The 12,418-nt window shown below is 52.9% G+C and overlaps 1 protein-coding gene across 7 annotated transcripts in view; it reads left to right on the top strand.

The window, feature by feature from the left end:
• The window catches only part of SLCO2B1 (solute carrier organic anion transporter family member 2B1), a 47,158-nt gene that overhangs the window by 21,926 nt on the left and 12,814 nt on the right, over positions 1 to 12,418 (top strand). For all 7 annotated transcript variants that reach the window (XM_027579565.2, XM_027579564.2, XM_027579560.2 and 4 more), the window contains 2 exons: positions 8,641 to 8,743; positions 12,018 to 12,375. In XM_027579565.2, the coding sequence (XP_027435366.2) occupies positions 8,641 to 8,743; positions 12,018 to 12,375 (461 nt within the window). The remainder of the gene's footprint in view (positions 1 to 8,640; positions 8,744 to 12,017; positions 12,376 to 12,418) is intronic.

The following is a 12,418-nucleotide window of genomic DNA, read 5'->3' as shown; positions in this document are numbered from 1 at the left end:
TGCCTCTCTGCTTGTCACTTCATGGTTTCTGTGAGTTCCTAACGTGGTGCGCCGGAGCAATATTGAGAAGTAGGAGGAGGTGGAGAATGGGTGTGGGGTCTGAGAAGACTTCTCTGAAGGGGCAGGATTTGAGCTGGACTCTGAAGGATGGTGGAAGCCTAGGGAGGGGAGAGGGAGCATTCTAGATGTGGACACAGCGTGGACAAAGGGCTCAGCTGTAGAAATTAATCCAGCCTTTCCAGAAGCAGTGAGGGGACAAGTGCGTACTGAGGGCGTCCTCGGGGCCATGTGTCAGGCCGACACAGGAGCTCAGCACATGGCCTCTACCCTTAAAACAGGCACAGCCTAGTGGGGACCAAGATTCACTGATAAGTAACAAGCCATGAGGTGCTCGAGGAGATCTCGCTGAAACCCCCTGCTCGGCTGAGGGGCAGGTGGTTTTTCCTCAGAGGAGATCCCCTGGGCAGGAGAGATGATTCTGGGTGGGGGGCCTCCGAGCTTTCCAGAGGCTCACCAAAACACTAGGCCTTAAAAACGATCAATTGGCTCCAGAGTACAAAAGAAAATGACAAAATAGAAACTTTTATTAAAAGTTCGATGTGTCATTAATGTTGACCTTATCGAATTTTCTTTAGCACTCAGACATTGCATTACATTCTGAAAATTTGCACATTCATTTTCTCTTTTCCCGAGTACCCACACACAACATTTCTGTGACCAAGTATGTGGGGTGATTCTCATGCCGACCAATTCTCTGCGCCACCCACTGGGTGTCCTGTAATTTCACTCAATTCTGACACTGTCTACCGGGAGATAGCATCTGATCCCACAGCTTAGGGCTCAGTCCCACTTCAGCCGCAGGTAGTAGGCCCATCCCCAGGTGACCCACAATTTCTGTCCTACTTGGCTACAGATCAGGGGTTCCAACAACCCCTTTCTTGGATTCCATCATTTGCTAGAACAGTTCACAGAACTCAGGAAAGCACTTGCTTCATGTTTACCAGCTAATTATGTAATAGGGGGTATGATAAAGGGTATTGATAAACAGCCAGATGAGGAGATACATAGGGAGGGGCCTGGGAGGGTCCCGAATACAGGAGCTTCTGTCCCTGTGGAGTTGGGGTATGTCACCCTCCTGGCAAATGGATGTGCTTACCAACCTTGAAGCTCCCTGAACCCCATACTATTAGGATTTTGTGGGGGTGTTCTCCATACAGACATGATCAATCCTTAACTCCATTTCCGGCCCCTCTCTCCTCTCTGGAGAATTGGGGGTGGGGGTGGGGGAGCTGAAAGTTCTAAGCTTGTAATCGTGGCGTGGTCTCTCTGGTGACCATTTCCCATCCAAGAGCCCACTGAGAGTCATCTCATTAGAACAAAAGATGTTCTTCTCGCCCAGGAAATTGCAAGGGATTTAGGAGCTTGGTGTCATTTCCTAGCACGCAGGAAATTACACAGATATTAGGAGCTCTGTGTCAGGAACTGGGGTCAAAGACTAAACACTAGAAGATTCTCCTAAGCACTCTTAATTTACAAGAGTTTTAGGAGCTCTGTGTCAGGAATATAGACATTTGCATATATATATTTCTTATTATTTCACAGGGAAGCGATTGTTGAGAAATCACAATCATAAATTATTTGTTGCTAAGTAATTCTAATTTCAAAGGGATGATTTGTAAAAAGCCTGTCAAGTATTTTGCAACAAGAATAATTCTATTTAATGAGGCATGTTGGTACATTTGAATATGCTGGCTGTGATGGGAGAGAGGCCCTCCTTAGAGCAAGAACGTCTGGGCCTAGCAGAGAGGGCTGAAAATGTCTTCGTCTAGAAAAGCTAGAATTTGAGCCCAAGTCTATCCAAGCCCAAAGGTGGCTGCTCTGTGAACTTCACTACCCATCGCCCACCCCCTGCTGGAGCAGAAGTTCTATTCATGGGAGACCAATGAAAATTGTTGTTAGAACAGCCAATAGGGGGCAGATCAGAAAAGGCCTTGCCTGCCAGCTTCAAGAGCAGCTGGGCGCCCTGGAAGGAGGGTAAACGGGGCTCCCATGGCTCTATCACAGGGTCTAAGCCGAGAAAGGGAGAGAAGAAGGGGGGGCGGGGAGCAGTGGGGGCGGGGAGACTGGTCCAGCCGCTCTGGCTGTGGTCCAGGTGGGAAGCCGTGCACCCACAGTGGTGCGGGGTTGGGGAGGCAAAGGGAAAAGTTGTAGGAGCCGCCCAGGAGATACACTGCCCAGCCCGGGCACTGCTCCACTATGGGACATCCCGGGACAGTGCGGGGCTGGGCTGGTGCTGGGCTCAGAGGCAGGGGGGGCAGGCCCTGCAAGCGACCAGTTTCAGGGGAAGAAGGCACTTGAAACCACAGAGGGCCCTTCCTGGTTCTGCCTAGCTCAGGCCAGAATTTGAATGAGATAAGAATTCCTAGAACTTGGGGGAAGAGTTCTTAGAAGTAGGGGTGGTCACAGAGGAAGTGAGGAGTTTCTGGTTACCGGCAATGTCCAGGTTGGGCCTCACATCTGAACAGAGGACAACTGCTTGAGCCATGGGGCAGACTAGATGGAAGAAGCCAGTGGGAGGCATGGCTGGGCTCGGGCATGTGGCCGCTGTGTGACCTTGAGCAAGACACTTCCCCATTCTTTTCGGCCGCGGGAGATGCCGAGGGTTGATTCCCGGAGCCATAGTCTGTGTGCCTGGAAGTCTTAAGAATGCACAGTTTCTTGAGGCGAAGCTGCTGTGGTACAGACATCTGGATTTGAAGAGTGGCATCTCTGTGATGCTTGGAAACCCTGCTCCCCGGCTGTGAACCTGTCTGGCTGTCTGGATTCATTCTGTCAGCACACTGGGGATGGGGAGTGAGGAAGGAAGGGAGTGAGAGGTTCTTAAAAAAGAACCGAAGGCTGAGAACATGATGATCTGCTTCCAGCAGCTCGCAGGCAATAAATATTGATGTGGGAGGAATTGTTGCCCGCCCCTCCCCCCCTCCTCGAGGCTGCCTCGGCCAGCTCTGCTGACTCGGGCTGGCCCAGCCCACTGAGGCCACTGAAGGGGAGGTAGATGGACTGGGAGGAAGGGCCCAGTTAGGTAGAATTGGCAGCCAGAAGGTCCAGGCCCACAGACGTGGGAGGTGTATCTTCTGTAGAGAGTGGGACCAGGCATGGGTGGGGGTGGGGGGAGGGAAGTGAAGGGGAGACTGTTTCTGAAATCCCTTCGAGCATCTTCTCCCAGACTCAGGGGTCCCCCAAGTAGCCTCCTACAAGTAAATGCAGTTTTTAATGGTGGTATGGTGGAATGTAATATCAGGGTTTTGTGACCCAGTGAAGGTCTCTGATCTCAGTCTCTTCATCTGTACAATAGGCAGAAGATTGGACAGGGTCTACCAGCTCTGACAGGTTGAATGATGTCTTCTCTAAATGCAGCAGTACAGGAGCCCTTCCACTGTGGGAGAAAAGGGTGCAGTCCACAGCCTCTGCCCCCAAGAAGCTCTTAGGTAATGAAGGAAGGCCAGATGCAGACGGACAGGGGGATGACTGACTGCTCAGGCTTCTCCCACGGCCAGTGCTTAGAGTCCTCTGCCTGCGGGGAGGGGAGCATGAACAGTCTCCACAGAGAAGATTATGAGATGGTAGATGGGGGAAGCCATCCAGGACATGGAGGGGCAGGATCTCTGCTTTCCTGCCTTTGGTTCTGCCCATGTATCTGTGACCTCATGGTGGCCACCAGATATCCTTCTAGGAGTGAACCAGGGCGTGTGTTAGCTCTCTGTGAGCCTCAGTCTCCCTGTAGTCTCTCTTTCTATAATCAGCCCGTGTCCAGGATCCTGTCAAGCCCCAGGACTCCTAGAACACAGTTCTGTAGGGCCTGTGAGGTAGAGATGGCCTCTTAGGGGCTCTCTGGCAGGTCATCTGGTTCTCTCTGTCCTTCCGGTCATAAGACCCCATCAGTCAGCAACCCTCCTTTGCCCTCCATACCCTCAGGTCCCTCTGAGTGCCTGCCCTTGAGGCTGGGCCAGGGGCTGAGAAAGGCCTTGTCCACCGAGAGCCCCTGTCCCTGCCCGGGCTCTGAGCACCACTGGCCTCTGTCATTTTCTCTGGGTTCCTATTTCCCAGGAGTCTCCATGTCTGTTATTCTAAGCCATCTTCCAGAGTCTGGGATTCTAATATTATACAGTTTTAAAGTTCTGTGTTTCTAAAGTACTTGTGTTCTATTACTCTATGATTCTATGCTTCAAATGATCTTTGACTCCCCAAATTCACATTTCTACATGGCTATAATTTTGACCTACAAGTCTAGGAGTGTATGAAATCCGTTTTCTCCCGATCATTAACCTGATGTGCTTCTTTGGGAGAATGGTCAAGGATGGGGACAGGAGTGGGCAGTGGCAGTTGCCCTTAAAACCCAGAACTTACAGCCAGCTGGGAGGCTTCTGTTCTTCTTGGACGTCGTGCTCCTTCTGCAGCCCCTGGGAGGTCCAAGGTGACTCGGGTCTGCCTCCGGACCCTTCCCAGCCAGCCCAGGAGGCCTCATATGTCCTTCTCCATCCCTCGAAACCCAGGCCTTGGGACGCCACCCTCACCCCTCCTCGACGCTCCAAGGTAGAAGGTCTTGTGTGATCATCCAGTTCAACCCCCACTCTACCTTACAGATGGAGGGATTCAGGCCCAGAGAGGGTCAGGGTTGTGCCCAGAGTTTGGCCAGCACCACCTCCCCCTGTACCAGTCTGTACCAAGCCAGGTCTTGGCCCCACAGGGCTAAGGTGAGCCTCACCCCTACTCACGGGTGGTGTAGATCAGAGCTTCCTCAAACACTGGGACTGGAAGGCTCTTCAGTGATTTCAAACTGTACCCACAGAACCCCAAGGTGCCACCATAGGGAGATTGAAGAGCGGTGTCCCCCAATAGGACGAAGGGCCTTCTACCTCCCTGCACACACACACACACACACACACACACACACGCAACATACACACACACACACACACACACACACACCAATCAGATTCTAGTTTTATGTGTTTTTATATCAGTTTTTTGAGTGAGGTTTCAATTGGAGAAAGGGTTTTGCTGCTGAAAACCCAGTTTTAAAAACACTGACCTAGTTCAATACCCCCGTTTGGCAGAGGAGGAGACTTGAGTCTCACTAAGAGAGCTGATCAGTAGCTGATCTGGCCCGAGAGGCTCCTCGGTGCCTGAGGCATCCACACTGGCTTCAGGCAGCTAGCAGCAGGAGCCAGACACGCCTCCGCACTTGGAACTCTGAAATCTATAAAATGGGTATAATCCTAATATCCACACCTTGGGATTTTTGTAAGAATGAAACGAGGCAAAGTGGGAAGTGGGTTGTTCAGTGCCTGACGACCCGGAGTGTTTATTCTTAATATCTTTCTCTGATCAAGCCAGCTCTTAAGAGGAAAAATAATGGAAAAATCACCTTTTTTCTAATATTCTTACAGCTCACGCCAAACTCACGTACCGAACTAGTAGGAGTGGGAAATTAGGCTGACATCTATCGCTTACTCTGGACCTTGCATTGTTTTATAAGCCCTTTGTATGTGTTATCTCACTTAATCTTTGTAATCTGCCTATAAAATAGGTTCAGCTATAACCCCCATTTACACCTGAGGGGTCAAGTTACGGAGAGATTAAATAACTTGCCCACAGGGCTAGTGAAGGGTGGAGCTGGGAGTCAGACCCTCGGGAAGGGCATCGGAAGGGCATCGTGGGACCTGAGCCGAATCACTCAGTCAGGACCAAGAAGCAGGAAAAAGGGGTATCAGCAAGAGAAGGGGAAACTTAGGAGCATGGACCACAAAGATGAATTAAGTTGATGTAACCGAACCCCTTATTTGTTTCTGAGCTTGCCGGTGGCCACAGGGACACGGGGAGCATGGCCAGTTGCACGGATCTCAATATGAGAAAGCCAGAGGAAGCGTGTGGCAATCCTCGGCGGATCTCCGATCTCCGGGCGCTCTGCTAGAAACACGATCTCCTTCCCATGGCGGTGGGAAGGCTAGTAGATCACCCCATCCCTGTGGCCGCTTGTTGTGGCCACGTGCCATGGCAGCTGAGGGTTGGCAGAGAGAGTGCCCTACCACCCACCAGGGTCAGCGAGGCTCCGTGGGGCTGGGGTCACGGCCCCGCACAAAGCTTTCTAGGCACCCGGCTTCCCCCGAGGACAGTTCCTGGAGCTCTGGAGGCCCGGCAGGCAGAGGGCCCTTGCTCGTGCCGGACCAGACACGGCACCCTGTGTCCCACAGGCTTGCAGCCGTCAGCACATGGCCCTGAGGGAGGGGAAGTTCTAACCAGCTCCCTCAGCGCAGGCCTGCTGACCTGGGCAAACCACAGCCAGATGCGTCTGACTCCAAGCCCTGCTCTGAGCGGAGCCACAATGCTTCTGGTTTCCGGAGCCGGCTCTTGGTTGCTTGGTTGGGAGTCCTCAAAACAGATGTGGGGAGAGAGGCAGAAACTTGTGAAGAGCCCAGGACAGGGGCTCCCAGTACCCACCTGATAAAGCCCAAGTCCCTTAGCATGGCCCTCCAAACTGCCCAGCTTCTGCCCCAGCCCCTATGGCTTCCCTGTCAACCCCCCACCCCCACCCCCACACAGAAGGGCCCTCCCCCACCCCCACACTCCTGCTATCCTATGCCCTTGCTTTGCATAACCTCTCCCTTTCTGTCCACCCCAATCCCAAACCTCACTTCTCCTGGAGGCCTTCCCTGACGCCCCCCGCCCCACAAGCCCCTGAAGTTCTGCCCCTTCCCTCCTGTCTCCAAACCCATGCTCTTTTTCACAGCATGAGACAGGGGTGAGACATTGGTCCTGGAGGACCTACCTTCGAGAACCTGCTCTGCCCATTGCTCCCTGAGTGACAGGTCCTCTTCTGGGGCCTCAGTTTCCTCTTATGCAAAATAGTGCAGTAATGATCCCTTCCCCAGACTGCTGCGGGAATCAGATGACATGGTGGATGTGAAAGTGCGGGGTAGACCACAGGGAGCTGGACGTGCAGACACTGTGGTCTTCCTCACTGCTTACATGAGGACAACGAACCCTAGGCAAGGAGCTCACAGATTCTGCCCGTCCAAAGGCCGCTGAGCTGAGCCGCCCGTCCTGTGGTCCTTGATGAGAATGTTGGGAGGTTCTTAGTTTATCTCAATTTATTCCTCCCTCCTGTCCTGGGGCAGTACCCTGGGGTCCTAGCACCCCTCCCTTGGTCCTGGGCCCTTCCCGCACCACTCTCCCAGGCTTGGTTAGGACAGTGAAAGATGCGAGGAGATTCTCGGATTGTCTTGAAGGCAGCATGTCCAAAAGAAATATTATGTGAGCCACATATGTATATTCTAAATATTAACTGGTAGCACATTCAAAAGTCAAAGACACTAATTTTAATAATAGCTTGACGTTAACGCACTATATCTAAAATATTCTCATTTTAGCATATCATAAATTTAAAAAATTAATAATGAGATATTTTCCTTTTTTTTTTCATACTAAGTCTTTGAAATGCAGCCTGTGTTACTCACGGCACGTCTCGGTCTGGACTGGCCGTATTTCCAGTGCTCAGCGGCCACACGTGGCTGGTAGCTCGTGCATCACACAGCACCACTCTAAGGTATAAATGAGGAACAGACCCACACAGTGCCTCACCCGGTGACTTAGACTGTGGGCTTTCAGGCCCCTTCACGGTACTCCAGAAAGGTGCCTCCCAATTCTTCCTGTCTTGCACCAGGGCCTCCGACTCACAGGACTTAGTGGAAAAGGCATGAGCTTTAGGCACAGGCAGGCTTAAGCTCAGATCATATGGTTCTGTGCAATGTTGGGCAGGTTACCTAACCTCGAAGCTGCTTTGCGCCTGTGTGGAGCGTTTTCCTTTGCAGGTGCCCGTGAGGATAGAGCAGCAGCATGCATGCGGAGCCACCAGCCCGCATACCAGTGGCCTGGCACACCGGATCTCCGTTGTGCTAGGCCCCTGGGGTACTCGGTGTGGACCCCCTGCCCCATTCCTAACCAGAAGCAGTGTAGGAAATTGCTTGCATCGACGCAATAGCCTCTCCTGTTGATTTCATTTTTTCTTCCTAGAGCCTGACACTGGCCGCACCCATTGCCACTTCTTCCATTCTTTCTGTTCATTCATAGTTATCAGATACCCACTATTCCACCCCAGGCCCTGTGCTAGGCACCAGGGTTTCAACAGAGAACAAGATAAGCATGATACCTGCTCTTGCAGAGCTGGGAGCCCAGCAGGGGAGAGACCCTGCACAAAGTTTGACTCAGTCCTGCGTGCGTATGTAATGTAGTGATTTTCTCTGAAAATCAACTTCCCTTCTCCTCTGAATGCCCATCCTGCTGGATTAGCAAGACACTTGACCTCAGCCTTTCTCAGGGGTCCCCCACCAAGGTGAAGCAAAGGTCCTTCTAGGGTGTTCAGGCACCAGAGAGCTCTCACCCCCACCCAGCACGCATCAGCATCCACCCATCCAGGCCCATTTGGGGCCAAAACAAATGGAACACTGTTGACCCCTATTGATTTGATGAGGTGACTGCCCCATACCCTCTTCTCTCCCACAGGGTTTCCCCAGCCCACAGGCACCTTGGGGCAGAATGTCTGGCATCTAGCTGACTGCCCTTGGTTGTGTGTCTCCCCAGGGTGAAGATTCTCCCGCTGAGCAGACCCCAGGGGAGTCCCAAGAGAAGCAGGATGGCCTCACCCAGATTGCACCAGACCTGACAGTGATCCAGTTCATCAAAGGTAAGGGAGCTCAGGCCAGTATACAGAGAAGTGGCACCAGAGGGGCATGTGGGGCCGTACAGGATCCAGCCCCTTCCTGCCCTTCTTCATTTATCTTTCACACCTACAGACCCCTCATGAGCACCATACACTCCTGTGAGTCTTGACTTATATGATCCCCTCTGCCTGGAATGTCAGTTTTTATTGCTATCTATCAAAATCTTCCTGGTCCCTCTATGTCAAGTTCAAGTGCTCTTCCTCTCCTTCCCCTGGCCAGCCTGGCCCTCCCTCCTCTCAGTTCTCCGAACCCTCAGGGCCGATAATCCTTGGCTCTGCTTCCCTCAAGGACTATTAGGAGAATCAAATGGGGGTGATGAATGGAAAGCCTTTTGTATATTATTTAAAGAAAAAACAAAACTTTACTTCCATAAGGTATAATTATTTTTTCACTTATCACCCCTGGCCTACTGCTATTATTCTGATCATGTCCTGGGACAGTAAGTTGAGCTGCCTGTGGTTTGGCAGGGTGATGACCGAGGGGTTTGCTTCGGCACCCACCCCTGCCCCCGCTGAGGACTCTTGAAACAGGAAGTTAATTAGGCCCAATTCTTGGAAGTGTGTCCTAAGACCTGATGTTGGGATACCAGTAACCCAACCCCCAGTTCTCCAGCCTCCCCGGGGTAAGGGGAGGGCTGGACTGCATGGGGCTGGCCTAGAGGCAGGAGGGGCTTAGACTCCCTAACCTCAGATCACCCCCCAGCTGCTGGAAGGCCCCAGCAGGCTGCTCCTTGGGAGAGTTTATTAATCACTGCTTTGGCTTCTGCCCAGAGGGGAAGCTGGGGCCAATCACTGAAATTGGATCCTGGAGTGGGTGTCCTGGGCAGATTGTCTCTGGTGGTTTCTGCTTCTCCATGAGGCTAGAGGAGACCAAGGCAGGGCTAGCCATAGGCCCTGTAGTTGGTCAGCAAGCAGGGCTCCTGGGCTTTCTGCTGAGTTCCAGAGGGAATGGTAACCTGAGGCTTGGCCTTGACCACATGGGGCCATGGGGGAGCCAAAGGGAGGAGGAACCATGGCCCTTCAGCTGGAGGAGGCCAAAATTCTTGAGAGAAGACAGTCCCTGAGTTAGAGAAGGCCCCTGTCTGATGGGGGAGACATTATCCTTGAGTTAAGGGAGGCCCCTGACAAAGGGAAGAAAGACTATCCCTACGGTGGAGGGAGCCTCTGAGCTGTGGGCGGCTCCTGAATCTCTTGAGTGGGGAGGAGCCTACCCAACAGAGGAGGCACTAAGCTAAGGGAACAGCTATCTAACAGAGGTGACCCGGGAGTTCCCAGCAGATATCCCAGTCTAAGTGAAAGGCATAGCCCTGCCCTCCAGGAATTTCCCATCTGTTCTAAGGACCGGCTGCAAATGCTGAAGAGATAGCGGGTGGGTACAAAGTGCACTTGGGATGATTAGCACAGGAGAAGGAGATAGAAGCAAGTAACGAGCTAGAGCCTTCTGGCAGCCGGAGAGGCCCAGGAATGTGGGTGGGGTGGGGTCCTGCAGGTGGAATGGCCTTTACACTAGGAGTCAGGAAACCCCTGGCAAATTCTGGCCTTGCTCCGGCCGCTCTAGATGAACTTGGGCCCCACCTGTCCAGTGAGGGCACCGGTATGGCCTGGGCCAATCCTGGCCAGGGCAGCTCCAGGAGGGAGGAATGCTGGAGCAGCTACCTGGGGTGCAGGCCACGTGTCACACCTCCTCACTCCAGACGCTGGTTCAGTGCGCTGTGTGTAGGACAGGGGACTCAGGACAGGAGGCAGGCCTGAGACACGAAGGAAGGGGAATTCCACAGCCCAGTTCCTACCCACCGTACGAGGACTGTTGGTCTTTATTTTCTGGCTTCTAAGGAAATGGTTCCTGGCCCACCCAGGGGGCTAGAGAACTAGCTGACTGGGCTCTGGCCAAGCTCTGAGGGCAGACAGAGATCTCCAGCGATATGCACCCTGGTCTTGCTACTGCAGGAACAGACGGGACCTCCCACTTGGCCCAGAGGAGCCCGAGGGCCATCTTTCCCCACCAGTCCCGACTGCCAGGTGGTTTGCTCCTCTGACGTGTCTTCTCAGAAGGGCCTTTCCTCCTCTCTCCCCCACACCTCACGTTAACTTTCAGCTCACCTCCCGAGGGCAGAAACACATGCCTTTCTCTTTTGATGTTAGTGGAGAGAGAACTGCACGTGTCCGAAGAGAAAGCATTCTTGGCCTTGGCCGTCACCCGGGCTGCCCCTGAGGCTCTTCCTCGAGACTTACCCCCATCACGTGCCTTACAGGTTGGCAGACCTGCAATGAGGAAAGCTGTACACAAGGCACCGGGTTAGGAGATAATGGGGGATGGGGGAGGTCATCAAAGCCCGACCCATCGCTTCTTATGTGCTTTTGTTCTTGCTGCGTCCCTACTAGGAATTCCTTTTCCTTCAGATCCATTCTTCAGGCCCTACCTCTGTCCTACCTCAAGAAGCCACCCAGCACCAAGCCTGCTCAGTTTTTACCTTCTCTGGAGGTCTCACTTCTGCCCCAACATTGTGACATTTGGTCCCATATTGGCCTGCAGTTCCATCCATTCGTTCCCTCATTTGTTCCATAAATATTTGCTGAGTGCCTGCTGTGCCCCTACGCTCTGGAGATTGAGCAGTGAACATGGCAGACAAAAATCCCTGCTGTAAATGAAGCTTATGTCCTGGTGGGGTGACAGTCAAGTGGCTGAGCGAAACATGTGGTATGTGAGGTGAGGTGCTGCAGAGCATAGAAACTCGGGATGGGAGATCAGGGGAGGGACTGCTCTCCCGTGCTGGGGACACAAGAGGGAAAACAAAGGCCAGGGTTGGCTTGTTTTCTTTCTAGGTCTTTCTGAGAAAGACCTAGAGCAGGACAGGATGAAAAAGACTGAGTGGGGGAAAGTGAGCTGAGGAAGTAGAACAGAAGAAATGTACCGAGGTGGGATGAGATGAGATGAATGGAATAGGAGGTATGGAATAGAACTTTATGGAATCGAATTTTAGATAGGATCAAATGGAAAGAGGCACGATTGAATAGCGTGCAATCTAATTCAATGGAATGGAACAAAACTGAGTTTCAAGAGCAGAATAGAATTAAATGGGAAGGAGTCAAACGTAACGGGATGGAATTGGGTGCAGTAGAATTAAATGAGACGGCATGGAAGGAATGGGCCAATTTCAACTGCACAGGGCAAGACTGGACAGAAACAAAAGCACGGCTGGCCTGCGCACTCTGACCTTCTCCCCGCTCACCCCAACAGTGTTCCCCAGGGTGCTGCTGCGGACCCTGCGCCACCCCATCTTCCTGCTGGTGGTCCTGTCCCAGGTGTGCATGTCGTCCACGGTAGCAGGCATGGCCACCTTCCTGCCCAAGTTCCTGGAGCGCCAGTTTTCCGTCACAGCGTCCTACGCCAACCTGCTCATAGGCTGCCTCAGCATCCCGTCAGCCATCGTGGGCATTGTGGTCGGGGGCATCCTGGTCAAGCGCTTCCACCTGGGCCCCATGCGTTGTGGTGCCCTTTGCCTGCTGGGGGCGCTGTTCTGCCTTCTTCTCAGCCTGCCCCTCTTCTTCATGGGCTGCTCTACCCACGAGATTGCAGGCATCACCCGCCAGCCTGGGTGAGTGTGTAAGAGGCAAGGGGCGGGGGTGTCAGGGAGGGGG

The sequence above is a fragment of the Zalophus californianus genome, chromosome 11 (assembly GCF_009762305.2).
Source record: "Zalophus californianus isolate mZalCal1 chromosome 11, mZalCal1.pri.v2, whole genome shotgun sequence".
In the NCBI taxonomy this organism is placed as follows: Eukaryota; Metazoa; Chordata; class Mammalia; order Carnivora; family Otariidae; genus Zalophus; species Zalophus californianus.
The sequence above is the reverse complement of the archived record's forward strand: the minus strand, read 5'-3'. Positions and strand labels throughout refer to the sequence as shown.